At 50.1% G+C, this 17,941-nt stretch overlaps 3 protein-coding genes across 3 annotated transcripts; 1 reads left to right on the top strand and 2 right to left on the bottom strand.

Moving 5' to 3' along the window:
• Positions 1-1,583: 1,583 nt before the first annotated feature.
• PG997_006404 (uncharacterized protein) lies at positions 1,584-3,122 on the top strand (the record flags this gene model as incomplete). Its single annotated transcript, XM_066810719.1, has 3 exons — positions 1,584-2,175; positions 2,273-2,410; positions 2,482-3,122. 3 exons carry the CDS (start codon positions 1,584-1,586, stop codon positions 3,120-3,122), a joined length of 1,371 nt encoding a protein of 456 aa, XP_066669642.1.
• A 346-nt stretch (positions 3,123-3,468) lies between these two features.
• Positions 3,469-12,999, bottom strand: PG997_006403 (uncharacterized protein; the record flags this gene model as incomplete). The annotated part of the gene is made up of 2 exons (XM_066810718.1): positions 3,469-12,653; positions 12,714-12,999. The coding sequence occupies 2 exons, from the start codon at positions 12,997-12,999 to the stop codon at positions 3,469-3,471; spliced, it is 9,471 nt and encodes a 3,156-aa protein (XP_066669641.1).
• A 968-nt stretch (positions 13,000-13,967) lies between these two features.
• PG997_006402 (uncharacterized protein) lies at positions 13,968-14,831 on the bottom strand (the record flags this gene model as incomplete). The annotated part of the gene is made up of 1 exon (XM_066810717.1): positions 13,968-14,831. The coding sequence occupies one exon, from the start codon at positions 14,829-14,831 to the stop codon at positions 13,968-13,970; it is 864 nt and encodes a 287-aa protein (XP_066669640.1).
• Between the last annotated feature and the right edge of the window lie 3,110 nt (positions 14,832-17,941).

Here is a 17,941-nt window from a genome sequence, read left to right as displayed (position 1 = left end):
GACGGGATTACGGCAGGTGCAACCCCGCCAAGCCTATCGCGATGTGCCAAACCGTCGTACGCATCTGTCGTGAGTTTCCGGACTTGTGGATCGATCTATCAAATCGACAACAACAGCCTGCTTGCTTACTATCCATGACCTTGTTCGACAAGGCTTACTTTACTGCCTAGGCTGCAGCTTAGAACGCTTTGAGAAGCAGCAAGGAAGTGCCGAATGCGATGCAATGCCTGACAACGAGTCATTCCACCGCTTCTTTGGACCTCACGTCCGTCAACCCCTCCTTGCCTCTATCTTACGGGACATGCATCCCATCAACTTTGCACCTTAGTAATAGGGAGGGTAGATAGAGCCATTCAAGTGCTCGCAGGTGAGACATTGGACAACTGACAACACGTTTTTCGGACCTTGATTCGTTATCATGAGGAATGCACTTGCGTCATCAAGCAGGCAGCTCTTTTGATTTATTGCTTGGCGGGGCTGTGCCCATGGGGGACTCTGTACCGTCTGATTGGCCAACAGCCCACTTACACGGCCTCACACGTTCAGCAGCTCCGCGGTCGCTCTACTCTACTCTACCTTGCCAGGCTGCCTTGTCTTTCTCTCTGGAGTATATGGCAGGTATACTCTGATTCGGGTCTTCTAGAAGTCCGGGCGAAGGGGGCTTGTCATGATGCAGTGGAGATAAACTCCGGAAAAGTCCATGACCAGCTTGCACTCTGCTGTCATTGGCTTAACGCGGAGGGAGGGCTTGCGGCGGTGTTGCCGCGTATAACGACCAATGCCGCGACAACCATCGGAAGATTGCTTTCCTCACGGGGAGTCGGAGCTTCCAGCAAGCGCATCCAAAGATTTTTCACCAGAGCCTGGCTGGATGAACGGATGGAGCCGCCGGAGCAAATGAGCGAGGGGTCGTCGAGGCTGTGTTGGGGAAAAGGGGGCGCATGGCTTCCTGGCGCGGGCGTATTAGTCGGCCCTTGTATCGTGGTATGGCTGAGAGAGCGAGCCATAGTCGCGCGACAAGACATATGATGGTTTACTCAATGCCAGCAGCTTCCATTCACGCTGTTGACTTCAGAGAGGTCATGGCACTGGGTTGGGTCGATGCGAGGAACCAACTGACGAACACCCTTGTGTCTCTTCTCGGCCGAGATGGCGTTCCAGTATGTGGCCACCGAGGCAGCGATAGCATGTCTGTTATATAGGGGACGATACTGCGAACAAGTTGTGTTGTGGGACTAATGCTGCATACTCCTGCTCGCGAAATCGCGACGTCTACCCAGCTCGTTCGCCCAAGCTATGATGCCACTCCTCAGGGGTGTCGGATAAACGAGCCATAGATACTCTCAGTGTGTCCCAGCTGTCTAATTGAACACACAATGTGCTTTGTCTCTTTGAATTGCAGTAACTCATCCTTTGTGGTGGCCCGACACAATGTGAAAGGCAATGCAGATCAAAAGAGCAAGGAGGTACCGATGCTACAGTCGGCCATGTAACTTTCCGTTCTAGGTAGTCAAAGAATCCGGTATATTGGTATCTCAACTCGGTAGGTAGACTCTCGTCAGCGAAATAGCCCACGAAAGAAGATGAGTTCGAGTTCGAGTTCGTCGTCTGTCTTCTTCTCTCTGGGCCCCGACGCCTCGGACACCGCGGCCATCGGCAAGATCCGCGACCATTTCAACGCCCGGCAGCCGCGCTTCGCGTACGAGGGTGTGGCGGGACGAGGCGTCTTCGGCACCACGTACCGTGTGCGCGAGACCCTGCCCGGTACCGGTGCCACTGGTGCTGGTAAGCCTTTGACGAGGCGGCTGGCGGTGAAGCGAGCGGCGGAGCGGGAAGAGGAGGCGCTCCGGAACGAGATTCGATGGCTCAAGAAGCTGAAGGGTTCCGAGCACATTGTCCGCCTCGTGGCGTCGAAAGACGATGACGAGGAGGAGGAAGAGAAGGAGGAGGAGCAAGGCCCGATAGCGCGGTTGGCGCAAGAACTGTCGTCGTTGCTAGTATCTAACGACAACAACAGAGGTAACGATAAAGTCAAGGACTCGCTGGCCGGCCTCGAGGGGCTCGTACTCGTGATAGAGTATCTGGCTAACGGTGACCTGGCGCAGATGCACTCCCGCACCATCAAGTACGACCTTGTGGTCCCGAACAGGGTGCTGTGGTCGATTCTACTTTGTCGTAAGTCACCCTCTCCCTCCCCCCTGTCCCCCTCCCCCGCGATACATTATCGTCTCGTCCCTAGTTCCGTATGCTAACTGACATTTATCGACGACAGTGGTGCGTGCTTGTATCGCCATGGCGTACCCTAGGAACGCTAACGAGAACGCAGAGGAGCCCTGTCGCCTCGAGGAGATACCAGGTGACGGAACACCGCCTTCGAACCTCGAACACGGTGATCTGCACATGGGTAATAGTAAGTCACCCCCCTAACTACACTGCCTTCAACGGAAAATGTCGACGACAAATAACTGACCGCTTCTCTAGTAATGATGGGGGACTTCGCAAGCCCCTCCTCTGGTGCTGGTGCGCATGGCCTCATGCCCGTCCTCAAACTGATTGACTTTGGGATGGCCAAAGAGAACAAGGATGCCGTGCAGGAGAACCTCTTCAGCATCTCCAGGGTAAGTCTGCCTCCATCTCCTTTCTCCCATGAGCCCCTATCCCCACAGCAGACTATTCTGACACAGATACCAGGTAATGATCAACCTCATCGCGCGCAAAGTAGTCCTTACCGGTATCGGCACGCCGACCACAGAGTACAAAGGCTACCGCACATGGGCGACCGAGATCCTGCCGCCGCCGCCGCCGCCGCAGACCGAGAGTCCTTTCCCCTCCCCGTCGGCTACAAGTACGCGACGCTCGACCAGGAGCTCCGCGACCTGATCGCGCGATGCCTGGCGCAAGACCCCAGCAGGCGGCCGAGTCTGGCCGAGATGCTGTACGAAGTCCAGGCCGCCGCCGTGGATAGGTCGGCGGCGACTGCAGGAGACGAGGATGTGGTGGAGACAGACGATGCGGTCCATGCGTTCTTGCAGAAGGCCCTGTACGATGCCGATGACGACGCGCCAGGGAAGGAAGAGGCGCGGGAGGATTCGTTTGGCTATGACGGGGACTTCGTGTTTTGATTGAGGTAAGTCCGCATCCCAGTAGTATGGCGATCTAGACCTAGATAAGAGGTAAGTAATGGGTGATCCAAGGTAAGAGTAGAAACTGTATAGGGCCGTAGAACATGCCCAAAAGGCAATGGAATCTGGTAATACATAACGGGAGGCTTTCAACAGTCACGCATCACGGATAGTAGCAGTCTTCGTTCTCATGTAGTTCTTTGGTCTATTGTGCTCTGCTTTTCTCCCTACTCTAACAAATTGCACATGATTTCGTGATTCTCTAGCAAATTGTCCCAAGCTCATTCGGTCCAGTTCCCCTGTGCGGTCGCCCCAAATCGAGCATATCATCCAGATATTCTGCCCGTCACTGCGACGCGTTCTGGAAATCGGCTTCGGTCAGGATCTCGCCGGCCAGCATGCAGCCCACATGAGTCCTGCTGACATCCTGTCGATCTCGGCGCACGTTGGCCATGACGAATTGCAGAAACGTCGTGGGGCTGTGTGTGAATAGGCAGTCTGGGTACTGGGCCCGTCCGACGAAGCCGTCAATGGAGGCAGCAGCATTTCCCTCGTTTGGGATGTAGGATAGCCCGAGGTAGGCGCACATGCTCTTGTATTCCTCAAAGCTGTTGAAGTACAGCTGCCCGGCAAAGAGGTTCAATCTCATGGTAAGATCGGCGGGCGCTTCCCAGTGAGGCGGTGGCACTGGAGTGATTTGCAATCTGAGATGCTGCAGGGTTGGCAATGTCAAGTTTGAACGGGGCAAGTATACGTGAAGCAAGACATGCGGACTCTTCTCAATCAATGGCAAGAGCGCGTTGGCCTCGAACGGGCTCAAAATGACCATGACGTGCAAAGCCGGCGTGTTTCTGAATGTCAAGATCCATTGCACACCGCGCTGGAAGGCGTCGGGGCTAGAGCGCTCATCTAACTCGACAGTCCTGGAAAAGTCAGTGGTCACTAGCAGCCCCTGTCCAAAGCCGCCTAGATCTGGCAGCGAGTTGACACTAATTGTGCGTAGCGAGTCGAAGGCACCCTCAAATGCCGTGCCAGATTTGCGCAGCAGCTCCCCAGTGTTGATCATGCGCAATACGTCCGGATGCAATAGGTGCTCTAAAGGTTTTGCGGTACTTGGCTTCTCAACCTGGCGTTCTTGCTCGACTTCAGGGGCCAACTCTCGTTCCTGTTCTTCTTGGAGAGTAGCCGATGCCAGGTTTGTTACGCCGAACTGCTCGCACTTGGCCTGTATCAATTCGATTTGTGGTCGCCGTTCGGATGCATGAAGATCCAGTAGATACCCTTGCAAGCCTTCACGGGCATTTGCCACAGCTGGGCAATACCTGTGCTCCAGACTCATTGCCTCGTCTTCGAAATAATCTTGAAGATCATCTTGGGAAACAGTGTTAACATCACCATGTTCAATCTTGCTTCCCCAAATCGCCTCTTGGCGTTGATGTCGCAGACCTTGCAGAGCCCATGGTGGCACACTCCGACGTGTGTCGGCCCAGGTTTCCGAAATCGACCAGCAAAGGACGTCCGAAACCTGGATAGACGTATTCTGGCGAGGAATTAAGGCATTGATCTTCTGTTGTATCTCCATTGGCACGAACAAGATGATAGATTGACCTTTGCCAAGTTTTCTCATCCTCATACAGGCCTGAACCAACCGGTCCTTGGTCAATTTCGGACCCATCATCGTAGCGGCCCGATAATGGTCGGGTAACTTCAAGTCTATTCCTCGTGTATGCGCCTCGTCAAGGAAAACAAGACAGGCGTCTGTGTTCGCGACGAACGATGATGTCAGGAACGGTTCGACAAACCCGTTGCGGTCCATCACAAGAATCTCGTCTTCTTTGCTCAGGAAAATGGCAGCTTTTTTGCCAGAGTGAGGTGTCATCTCAAGCCACTTACGTGCAACCTCGTGGTTTTCCAGGTCGACGATCAACGCGCCTACATCTAGAATAACCTGTATTGGTGTATCATTCCCTACAACGGCTGCAAGTAGCGCTTCGCTACTCAAATCTGGCCCAAGGAGCTTTACCGTATTCTCGGGACGCAGGAGGTTGCTGAGGACTGTGGCATTGGTATGTAGTTGAGATGGTAAGTCAACATGTGAAATGTCTGTTGGTAAGACATACTTCGAGTCACAAGTACCACTGAATCCGGTGACTGCTTGTGGCCTTGGCTTTGCAAGGTCCCATCCTGAAGCAGACAACTTGCTCGGAAATTCCATGCACTCTTTTGGAAAGACCACTTTGGCCAAGTAGTAGTCCACAACAGCTTTTGTGCGCCCCAAAGCAGGGAACACCTTGTCTAAGCACTGAGAACGATCCTTGCGGTTGATGCCCTCGAGCTGTCGGAAGGCGGGCTCAAGTGATGGCGAACCGGCTACCCACTCACCATACACGGTGGTCGACTGGTCAGAACGTTCGAGATGCTCAAAGGCTGTATCCATCTCATCGTCTGACAATCCGCCGTAGTAGTACGATAGACATGTCAGCACAATGACCACGTCCGGGTGGCTGAATTCTGACCGTGGAGCGGGTGAGTCTTTGGCTCGATACGGGACAGCAAGCATTGTGGGAGGGCTCCGGATGGTGAGACCATAGTTGACACGCCAACGCTTTTGCCCAAATGCGAAAGCCAAGACACCATGAGCAAACAAGCCTCGTAGCAAGAGCAGAACATTCCTTGCTGTGTCAGAGAAGCCGGTCTTTTCGTCTCCCACGCATCGTATCGTATCCTGGTCAACATCCAACTGCGTGATGTAAGAGAAGATAAGTTCGCGGTTCGCACTGCCTTGATGAGACATTGGAAGACCTTGACATCCGTAGTCACAAATATGACGGGCTACTTTCCGCAGTAGTAAACGCCCCGCCTCTTCTTTCAGAAAGCGAAGTACCGCAAACTGGCCACGTTGAACAGTATGGAGTTGTATCGATTCAGGGTGCGACTTGCTGACATCAGGTGCATATCGAGCGATATAGGTCAGAACATTCTGGATTACGAGCCAACGGTCAGGGCTCATCTCAGTAGGTCTTTGGGAGCCAATGGTATACACGAGCTCAAACTTGACACTGAAGTTTTCGTCACTTTCATCGATGATGTCTCTGGACAGAGTGTCGAGGTACTTTTGTGACTCTATCAGTCGGTGGCCTGTATCGGTCATGCTGTTGCTGAAGGTTGCAAGTGGGGTTCGAGGTGCGCCAACATGTTCCAAACCCATCAGCTTGAAAGACAATAGCTCCTCCGGTTGAACAAGCAAGACGCCACCTGCCTTTCTGCACGTTTCAAACTGGGCTTGGATATGGGCCACCTTGGCTGGATTCATCGCGATTGATCGCGAAAAAGGAAGGAAAAACACTCGACGGTCTAGAAGACCACCAAGTTTTGTCACGAGCATATGCTGCATTTGTTTTGACTGTGGCTTAGCAACAATGACCCTGACAAGTCTTTCGCCATCGGCCAAATACGCAGCGACAATCTGCACGATGACCGACGACTTGCCTTCACCCATGTTGAGTTGCAGAGCGCGATTTCCCTTCGACTCACGCATTGACGCTGCAACTTCTTCTTGGACGTCCCTGATTATGATTTTGCTCTCAACTTCCATGAGAAGAGATTCGGGGAACTCCTCCAAGTTCCACGAATGGCCAATGTTGTTTGCCTCTTTAATCAAGTCTGGCTTATTCTCAACAAGACCCAGCATCCTTTGGGCTCTCTGCAGATGGGTCAGGGCAAGCGCATAGTTGGTGATGCAAGATCGCCACGGGCCCGGTAGGTTGGGCCAATGGTTTTTGTTCAGCTGCTGTAAGATGAACACAGGGCTTAGTCTCGGGAAGAAAAGCCGGGAATTTGGCATAACTGAGGTTCTGTGGGAGTCGAAACTTGCAAGTATAATCGCCTCGAAGCTCTGGACCTGTACAAGACACAGACGTAGATTAGTCTGCAATCTCTTTGAAAGCGTATCGCTATCAAGGGTCAGTTGGCTGTATGGCACACCCCGTTCTATTACTCGATAGTTGTCGAAACTCATTCGAAGCTCGTCAAGGTACCGGGCGTCGTGTGGCTCCTTCACTATGCCACGCAACGATTCGATCAGAGGTCGAGAGGTCTGGTGAGACAGCTGATCGCGCCCCTCTGCTCGAGTCGATTGGAAACAAACATCCTCCAAAGTGTCAAGAGACTTACAAGCAAGCTCGGGGGCATTGCTTGTAAACAGTCTGGAAGATGTGACGTGCGCTGTTTGAGATGACATGGGCAGCGGTTGAAATGAAAACGCGCAAAAAGTGGGGGGAATTGGACTTTGTGGTAGCTTGACAACAATACCAGCAATAGACTTGAGGTAATCATGTAATGAATGGTTTCTTATCCAGGACTGAAACAATCCGTGGACGTCGCTCATGACACGATCCACATTGAAGTAGATTCCCATCTCGCTCGATATGGGCGCAACTGGTCGAGTTGATGGATATTGCTCGCGTATTGCTGACTCGAATGTACGCTTTAACGAATCTACTTTCGATTCCCATGCCCGCACCCGGCGTCGATCGAAATCGTGAACCGACTCATTGTGACGCCGAGATCTGCTCGATTCTGGAGTACCGTGGAAATGCCGCTTATGTCTTTCCAAACACTGTAGTATTTGAAACCCTTCGTATCCACGCCCGTCACCCAGGGTGAAGACTGCATGTTGCGGGTGTTGATGATAGCGGACATCTGGGCAGTTTACTAGCTTAACCAGCAGTTGAATAAAGCCAAAGTCCGCCTGCGGTGCGAATATCAGGGCCCCAAAAAATGTCATCAACTTGAACTTGGGCTGTAACGATTTGACCTTGGTGAGATAACGATGAATGCCACGCCAGTTTTTGCCAATAGCTTGCGCAGGATGACCCAGCCAGTGGATATCCAGTTCGCCGTAGGGAACGTCTGAGGACCCAGATGCATCTTCAACTTCACTGCCGAGGATGGAGTAGATCCGGTTGACCAAAGCATCTGCATCTGGTAATGCTTCCGTCAGATACTCATCTTGAAACAGCAGGAGCTTGGTGACATGACACAATCGTCTCTCGCGCTTTCTAGTCGAAGGAGATTTGATAGTATCCCGGCTTTGGTAGACACAATCGTGGGAGTGTGTGAAGAATTCAGCACCAAATTCATCAACTCTGAATACAGAGTTTCTGATCATGGCACGGTCTACCAGCTTCTTGTTGCTGTCTTCGGGTAATCGAAAGCTTCTGGCAGGAAGGAAGTAAGCTTCGCAGGATTCCCCTTGTTGCAGTAGGGAGATTGCAATCCGCCTTATCTCATCGTTCTGCGCCAGCGGGTGCAGGCTACCATTCCACTTGACATTTTGCATCTCCATGAGGTGTTCTGGATAGAAGCTGCGAGTCGGACTCAGCTGAGCAATACTGAAAAGCATTTCGGCGTCGGCGATGTCTAATCGCGAAAACGATGCCACCGCAGCAGACCTCAAGATTCGCAACGATTCTTCAGTGCCAGTACGGCTAGTTAGTGGGTCAATCAAACAATGTGAAGTCGTTGCGTGAAGATGACAGAGCAATAGTTTGCTCCGCAAGGAGCCATTGTCTACGACGCGTCCGAGGATGGTATCGATTTCGTAGTAATGGTGTGTCCGGCGTGCTATGCCTGAGTAAGACTCCTCTGTGCCTTTAGTCTCAGTGGGCAAGATGGCCGTCACCGGATGGCAGTCTTGATCTCCACGAACTTGCGGGGTGCCAAATGGTATGACCAAGGCTTTTCGTCCATGGGCCTCGGTCACCGATCGTAAAACAAGCTTGTTCTTCAGTCCAATGAGGGACCCAACCGATTGTGTGCGGTCAATACACATCCCGGGATACTTGTTGCATCGAAGATCAATGCTTCCCGGCTTGAGAGTAAATGTTAAGTCGTAGCGGGGAAGGTCGACCTCTACCTCGGAACTGATTTTGTCCAAGACAATGGTGATGTAGCTTGGATTCTCTAGTGTCTCGAGAATTCCACCAATCAACACCGCTGTGTTGCTTCTACAATCAATCAGAACTTTGTCATCCTTTTTCAAGGTGATTGTAGCCGAAGACGTGTTAGCGCGCCATATAGCCCCCGAAGAGCACCACGGATGTTTATGGTGTCTAAACTCCAATACACCAGATCCAATATTCAGCCAGTGGCTGTAAGGAGCGATCAGTGATTCTGGGAAATCCCCAGTCAAGACCTCCGGTGGAATGAAGTCCCACTTGGATCCATCCTTGCAGGACCGGACGATTAAATGCTCATTCTTCATGGTGAAATGAATAATCGCGCCTTCTTTTAGCCGGGTAGCAGTGAACTGCATGCCGAATTCAGTAGAAGGTGAAACCTTGAGGGACTGGTTGCCAAAAAGACGCTGATAGGTTGGGCTCCGACAGTACTCCGATGGGAGTCGTGAGAGAGGTCTCCCGTTGACTAGTAGACTGCCTTCAAACAGGTCGTAGCTAATGGGTATATTGGGGATTCCGGGAGATGGACAACAACCCGATGTCATCACATGCCGGTATCCCTTCTCACCTGAAGTCCACTCCATTCCTGGTGCGTAAGCTGCCCAGAAGCTACTAATGGCATTGTCTATGCACCAATGGTCTTGACATATTCTATCCGCCAGGAATGGCTGGAACAAATAGCACACCCGATGCCATGACTGTAACGATATCACCATAAAAGGAGATAGTGACTCAGCTTCCTTCGAGTGGGTCGTCCATGGAGCCTCCAGTCCCCTCAAGTTGATTTGATTTTGCTGGTCATATGCTTGCCCATGATCGTGAATTATGGCAGAAATCTCGAGATATGTGGTGACGGAATCTCTTGGGCCAAAAATGACACCTATTTCATCAATGCCAACAAAGAATGTGCTACAACAGGCTAAAGACATGCCTATGGCCCGACGGTTGAAGTCTTCGGCCTCATGTTCATTGTCGGTTTTATCTCTCCTAGCGAGGAGGAACAATGCCCAATCTCGTGTCGTGGACCGAATGGTCGAAAGAAAGTCGCCACATTCTTCTCGGATGTCTTGATCACGCGACGTGACTAAGAGTCTCGTACAGATAGTGGAATAGATCAGAAAGGAAACTTCGCACTCCCAATTCTTGTGTACTCGGTGAAAAGCAGCCCGCAGAGCCTGAAGTAGACTGAGGGCAAAAGCCCGATCATTCAATAGTGAATGTGCATCACGAAGCACATTTGAGTGTTCGTCAGCGCAAGGGCCTGCCTCGTTGATTGATTGAAAGGTGACTAGAGCCGTTTCAACTTGGTTGAAATCGATTGAAGGCATTGCTAGTTGAGCCAATACATTCCTCCATTGCAGGCGGTGGCCAGACCGCATATGACCGAAAGCCTTGAAGCTCTCAAGAGCCATGTTGGCAGGGCATGATGACTGCTGTGAAATAATCTCATTCGAGCTATGAGTGTAACCCCCAATCCAATGGGTCAACGGGAACATTGACAAATTGGCGAATGAACAGCTCGGTGGAATTGTGGGTTTCATTGCTTTGAGGTTAGAGCACGACCTGGCGAAAGATGAAGAATCATCCCAATCATAATATTCGTACTGACACCCATGCGGTGTACATATAGATTGTTGTGTTGCCTCTGGGACAGTCTGTTGTCGGTAGTGAGCCACCTTGAATGGTTTCACAGCTGACAGAATTCGCAAACGACTGGTCAGGTCTTGTTGGTGTTTGTGCAGTTCAGGATAGTGAGAAGTACCATAAGGAACATTCTCGAACCCGCGAGATGGACAGTCTTTGAGGACTAACATGTCAGTGAGAAGCTTCAGAGTGACAGAACGCCATGCGGTGATGAAATCTGGAACTTGGAGCTCGAAGATCACAGCATTCGCTTCATACTTGTTTGTTGGCAGTGGCCATTCATGTACGGAAATGTACATGTTTCCCATTCTTGTCTCGAGATCACACTTTGAGCAATTATTGGTGCACACCTCTTCCAAGACTTCCTCACGCAGGGTGTGGTTATAACGTGGGATCAGATGTTTCTCGTGGGAAGCACGAGTGTGCGCGCTTTGCAATCGCTCATACACCGTCTTTTCATGAGCAAGTTCTGCAAATTTGTCGATGCGATCGGACTCAGCAGCATTCAGTATTTCCTGGTGAACTGCTTGATGAAACGATGAGCCATCGTAGAACCTCACGGCAAATGAGTGAGGGTGTCCAAATTTGCCGAAGATAGAGGGATACCCAGGTTGGGCACGTGCTTGTCTGTGTTGAAGATATGATTCGACGTCGTGTAGACGTTTCATCAAAGGCAAGGATGGAAGGAGCAAAGGTTCCAAGAGTTTGGTTGGGATCTCCGTATCGTAATCTGTTAGGAGAGGCACTTGCTGGGTGGCTGTCTTATCGCAAGCAACCCACAGCTCCAGGATGGAGAGCCACATGACTGACAAGTTGAAAGGGTTTTGCCTGTAAATGTCTGACGCGATGCTGTGGTAACTGACAATCATTTGAGAGAGGTTTTGACATGTGTTCTGTTTGTCAATGTTGTTCTCCAGCCAGCTTGAGAGGTTTGTGGCAATCCATGTTTCGAAATCAGCCAGTGTAAGGCATCTATGATTCTGAATAGACCCTATGTCTGGGGGCATGACTCCCTCTGTTCTTGAGAATGGGTAACTGCTGTGGGATCCACCGGGGCCAGATGAAGTTGCTGCTTCTAATTTTACTTCTGATGTGTATTTCTTGAAGCTAGGAATGCCGAGAACTGAGTCCGCAGTGAATGACAGTGTCTTGAGTTTCTCGAGAGGTAAAGGACGCTTATCAGAGTCCTGGGTCTTTGTCCAATGTTTCTCCAGGTAGTCTTTTGCTCCAGTGTATACGCTTGAGCAGCAACTGAGCCAGTTTGGCTTGTTGTTCTCAAAGTAAGGCAGTTGAGACAGCTTCAAGCATCGACGGTTGAGCTTTGCCAACATGCAATACAACAAGTGGTCGGGAATACTCAGCGTCTGTGCCTGGGCGACACAAGTGCTCAAGAAGAAAGCGATGAAGCTCTTGAATAGCGGAGTGCTACTGGGTGCTTTGTGCTTCCTGCTCCAGATTAATTGCAGGGTGACGCGAACAGAAAACCAAGTAGCAGAACGATGCCAAGGCAATCTGGCGTCGTCCCAAAGGACCTCCTCACGGCTGCACTTCTTGATCTGAACTACATTCGCTTCGGCACCCAAACCGCGTAGGAATCCGCTCAGCAGACCGGAAAGACGTGGATCAATTGTGTCGCGTTCTTCGTCACGTTCACCCTGTTTTTGTGACTTGGGCCGGCAGCTGGAATGAGTCGAGCTATCAAGTTTGGCAAGGCAGTGAGCAAGTGCCGATGTGAATCCACTTGCATTGTACTGCGAGTACTGCATTGAAATGCAAGTTGAAGGGAATGTTCTTCCAAGTCGCCCTTGGCAACTCATGACAGCATTGTTGCTTGCCAGTAATTCGAATTGCTCGAAAAAGACTGTTTGGTCTTGTCTGGTGATGAGGATGCCAAAGTTCTGCCCAGTCAACTGAAAACAAAGAACACCTACGGGTAAAAAAATAGTCAGTCCCACGGAGTTCAGTGGTTAGGATGGATCATATTTACCTTCAGGTGTCAAGCCTGCCAGAGCATCACCAACTTTCCGCTCATCCAGGTTGAGCCTCGGCCGACAATCAATCATCGTCGAAACCAAGCCAACAGCACGCTGGATGTCAGATACATGATCATGCGCTACATGTCTTCCAAACTGGTGCAAAGCATCGAGAATGTTCTTGAGAAGAGCGCGGTTTTTGGGAAATGTAAAATCGTCCTCTTGAGGTAGCTTCGGTGGCAAGAATACATGGTCGATCAGGTACAGCAGGGCTGACCTGTTGTCGACGTCGATATCCATCGGGTGAAGACGGGTGCTTCGGAGAGCTCTCCGAAGCAGGACGAATGGGAACCAACCTAGAACTGATCGCAAGCACAAGGCAGTTAGTTGGAAACGTTGTAAATATGTGAGGTCAAAAGAAAGAAGACGAGTTGTTCGAGTGCAAATGCAACTAACATGCTTGTTCAATGACGAAGAAGGGAGGGAAACAAGCAGGATCTCTGAGTTTGTTGTAGGAATGCTCGCAATCAATGGTACGAACCGAACAGCTAGATTGTAGCTTGATAAATGTGAAGATGGGCAGCCAAACCAAACTTACCTGCAAAGTGAGCCCAATATCGATTCCTTTCAAGTTGTAAGTCAAGGAAGCAGAAATTTCCAAGTGGTCGAGAAAGAGCTGAAGTGAAGGTGCTGTGATGATGTTGGTGTAATGCTTGGTACAAACGGAGAGCTCCAAATTTGCAAACAGATCTCAAAAGGTAGCAAACAACAACTGCCCACCAGGTTCCAGTACTGCATTAGGCCTTTGCAGGGTCTTTGGTTATGAATGATGTTTTTCAAACTCCCGAAAAGAGCCATAAGGTCGGTACTATCGCAGAATGCAGATACCTCAACATCAAGGCAGAGATGGCCATAGACATTCAACAATATGGCTATGTACAATCTGAAGCCCTAAGCTTCGCATCTACAATTGCAAGCTTGATTGATATCAGAAAATAACACAGTCATATGCATGGCCGTCACCACATTGAAGTACAGGCCGTAACAAGGGGCAATAATAACATTTGATTTGGAGCAAGGCAAGGACTCACCCGTCAGCCCTATTACTCGATCTGAAAGAATCCATCTCTTATGCTTGGGTATTGATCAGCTACACTCAAACCTAATGGAAGTCGTTGTTGGACAGTTGAGATACGGGATGCTGGCTGATTAGGATATCTGGAAACCCCAGATTTAGATATGGTTCCAGCTTAGACAAGGGAGTCCCATCATTTCTGTCGTAAGTTCTTTGGTTTTCGCTTCTTGAATACCACTGCTGGCACTTCCACTCCTACGGCTGAGGTCTCTTCCGCTTTGACGGGAGCAGTATTGCTCAAGTCCTCTCCGGTCTTGGCGGGTGCCGAAATTCCATGGTCGTTGTCAGGAGACTCCTCTTTTATGGGCGACTTCACCTCCTCCTCCTTCTTGACCGGATCGTCACTGTTACTTTCTAACTTCTCTTGCTTCACGGGCTCTGCCGGTTTCAGACTGCCGCTGAGCAGAGCATCGAGATCGGGGACATCTTCTTCTGCGCGTCTTGTATCACGTCCCCATTTCCTGGGTTTCTTGAACAGTCCCTGGAGGGCTTCTTCTTCCTCATCTTCGCCTTCGCGTTTCACCCGCTTTCGAACGCCAGTGGCAACAGCTTCGACCTTGACATTGCCATTCTCGTCAGTCTTGGGGGTATCGTCAATAACTTTCGTGTTGGTCACTGTCCACTCGCCCGCCATGGCCATGTCGCCTCTTAGTTCGGTGGGCACATCGATTCCCATATCCGCCAACTGCTCCCATTGTTTTTGCCTTTGCGCAGTGGTGGCCGGCGCCGAAGATTGCGGTGCTGATTTCGTCGCGCTCGAGGAACTCCCGCTGCTTGTGCCCACTACGCCATTCAGTCTGTCGATCTCGCGCTTGGCGCGGTCCTTCTCTTTCTCCTCGTTCTCGTGGCCGCGGTGGAGATCGCGCAGGAAGCGCTTGACGGCGCCTTGGTGCTTGCCCGTCGACTCGTGGTTCTGGCGCTCGAGCTTGGTGTCGCGAACGTACACGCTACAGTGCTTGCACCAATATTTGGGCGTCGACTTCCAGTATTCGGACATCTTCGGTATCGGTAAATTCCAGGCTCCTAGAGATACGAGGTAGGCAGTTTGAGCCGGAGAGGTAGGGTGCGTTCGATGTCGAGAGTTGGATTACTTGGATGAATTGTGGTAGGCTGTGACTGGCACTGATTGAAGTTGGCTATGACAGCAATGGTGGGGCGTAAGTTATTTGTGGCGCCCCCGGTTTGTGGCGTGCGATATCCACCAAAATTCTAGAAGTTGGGGAATCACCAGGGAAGGCCCCGAACCAAGAACCAGCATGTGCAATCCGACCTGTCCAAAACAGTCACGCACTGCGAAGTTGTTCCTACTTTCTGTAGAATAAGTATGTTTTACCTAGTATAAACAGTCACGCAATTCTATCAGTCACCAATTCTCCTTGGAGTTGTCTTTCAAAGGACAGAAGCGGCACAAGGTTCAATCTGCCTAGGTAAGGCAGTCTAGGTGTTTACGACTGGACAAGCATGATACAAGCTTACTATGTCTTGCCCTGTCATTTCACAAGATGAATAATAACAATGTTTACTCCATAATGAACGACTTTATTCATTAGAAAGCACCAGTGTGGGCTCTGTGAGGCAAGGCGGCAATATTCGCGTGTACGCTACTGCTGCCGACGGCAACATCGTGAAGTCTTGCATCTGCAGCAGTTGGGCTAGAGGCATGATCCCTCGCAACACAACTCCCATGGGTTAGATCATGGCGTCATCAACAGTCACTTACATGGGCATCAAGCACATTGACATCTTCTGCCTCGGGTCAGAACACCCTCATTATGGGAGTGGAAGGGCTCGACCAGTCCTCGGGCTAGCATATCGGCCTCCCTAAGCCACCAGCGGAACGAATCGCGCTCTGATCTGACCTCTCCGCCTGTTTCCTGGATTACAAGGGTGACATTCAGCTCTTGGCCGAGATGCCTGACAACAATGACCAGTTGATCAGCTCCGATAGATGTATAGGGTGACAATAAGAAAGCATGCCCGACAAATCTGGCGGCACTTCCATGGTTTTTGCATCTTGCACAATTCTACAAATATGATCAAATAAGCCAGCAGAATAAATGTCTCCAAAAGATAAAGGACAAACCTCTTGTTGAGTCCGAAATACATGAAAGAAGTATCATTAGCTTGACATAACGCCAGCTATTCATCCCTTCCGGTGATACCAAAAAGGAGATGATTCCCAGTTCCGCAGTGCATGTCATTCTACCGTGGAGTTACCCAACGCCTAACGGTGGAGGCTATACAGCACTTGTATGTGGCTTTGCTAGCTTAAGGGCAATGAGAGAGAGGATCCAAGTTACAAAATGAGTTCAAAAGTGATGAGACTCAGGGAACATGAAACACAGGAAAGCATAATGAAAAGAAAAAAAAGGATGCAAGGGGCAAAGAAGAAGAGACCCGAAAGGGGGTCCTGAAAGTGGATGAGCTCAGAATGCGACTGACATAATACACAGCTCAAAGTTACCCACACAAACAAGCCAATACTTGAGTGGAGTGTGAGATGATATGTTCGTTTCAAACCCGAAGCAAGATTGTAGTTGAAGTATGAGTATAGACTATTATTGGCAGGAAGTCCAGTTTGTACTCGCCATACACATCAACTCTCAAAACTATACCGCGTCCCTTCGAGCAAACACGAATTCTTAGACCTCCTCAAGCTGCGAAGCAGAAACCAGCTGCGTTCTTGTCATTTGTTGTTTCCTAGATATGATAGGCATGCAATGTGTGTTGGATGGTACGGCAGGTCTGTTCTCCTTGTACGTGTCCCAAATCATGATGATACTGCCATGTCGTCTTCCATTGAGGCACTATAACGGGCTTAACACTCCATAATATACATGTAACTTACAAAAATAGAAAATATTACTTCTCGACTGCGAGAACATCCTTGTCGGTCTCCCCCGGCGTTTCAAACTTTTAACGTGATATCAGATCTTATTCAATGGGCTCAACGTGGTGAAATACAAGGGTATCTCGCCTTTTATATAGTCCTTGACATGTCCTCCTTTCCAATACCTCTCCCATCACTATAGTATGTTTCAAAACAATAACAAGAACCCATCTGCGGCCATCAAAAGCCAGATGCTGCTGATAAATCAGTGGACATACAAGACCCGGGAATGAAGTTGTAGAAAGAGATTTACAAGACTGAATGATTTCGATAGCTGGTCCGCAGCAATCCCAATTTTACTTCGGTTTCTTCAGCTGCTCTACGTTGGGGGTTCGACAAGGATTCAATGAGTGTGTAATGCTATAAGGACATAAAGGCTCTGTGGTAGCCCATCTGAGAAGCCTATGGCAGACCAGGAGGTCATTTATAAACCTGAGAAGTCGTCCACGTCGAAGACAAGGGGCGTCTCCTATTTTCATATTATCAGGATGTTCTTGTGTTCTACCCCTTTCCATCTTAATAAGCTGGACCTGTCTTCCACACTACCAGATGCTCGCAATTACCAAGTCCGTTGAGATCTAGACGTAGGTGAATTCACACTATTTGATAACAAGAGTATCCAGAAGATCGGCAGAGACGTTTCGAGCTAAAGTTTGTATTTTCATAACTATATACAGTATACGTACATGCCTGAATAGGAAACATGTTGTCAAACATCATCGAAGGTCAGGCGGTAGACAAACCTACTCAGTACATGCCCTCTATGTCCTTTGTAAGTTGATATAAACTGGCATTGTGGCATTTACATCTCCATTTTGCTGCGCCACTATCTGATGCAGCGCAACCGGCCGAACAGCGGGAACTAGCCATTTGATGTTGCATTCTCAGGAGGTGACCGATGCGAACTCTCCAATGAACATTGACATCACCATGGCGATTAATGAGGACAAAACAGCCACGAAGAAGAAGTTTGCGCCGTTGCTTCTATGTAGGTAGTCGTTATGGGTTATGCATGCAGGCGCTCTGTGTGTATTTGCGTATGTGTTTGTTGGCAAAATGATATCCAGGCCTTGCCATCCTGAGGGTTGAGTATCCGTCCTGGTGATACAGATGTTATCAGTAGGCAGCGTTAGCAGTCACAGTCATTTGGCATATCCAATAGTCCTCGTGCGCCGAGTGCCAACGCACATGCTTGACCGACACTTTGTCGATGGACA

Source organism: Apiospora hydei (assembly GCF_038363865.1).
Source record: "Apiospora hydei strain CBS 114990 chromosome Unknown utg000005l_segment0_segment0, whole genome shotgun sequence".
Lineage (NCBI taxonomy): Eukaryota > Fungi > Ascomycota > Sordariomycetes > Amphisphaeriales > Apiosporaceae > Apiospora > Apiospora hydei.
The sequence above is the reverse complement of the archived record's forward strand: the minus strand, read 5'-3'. Positions and strand labels throughout refer to the sequence as shown.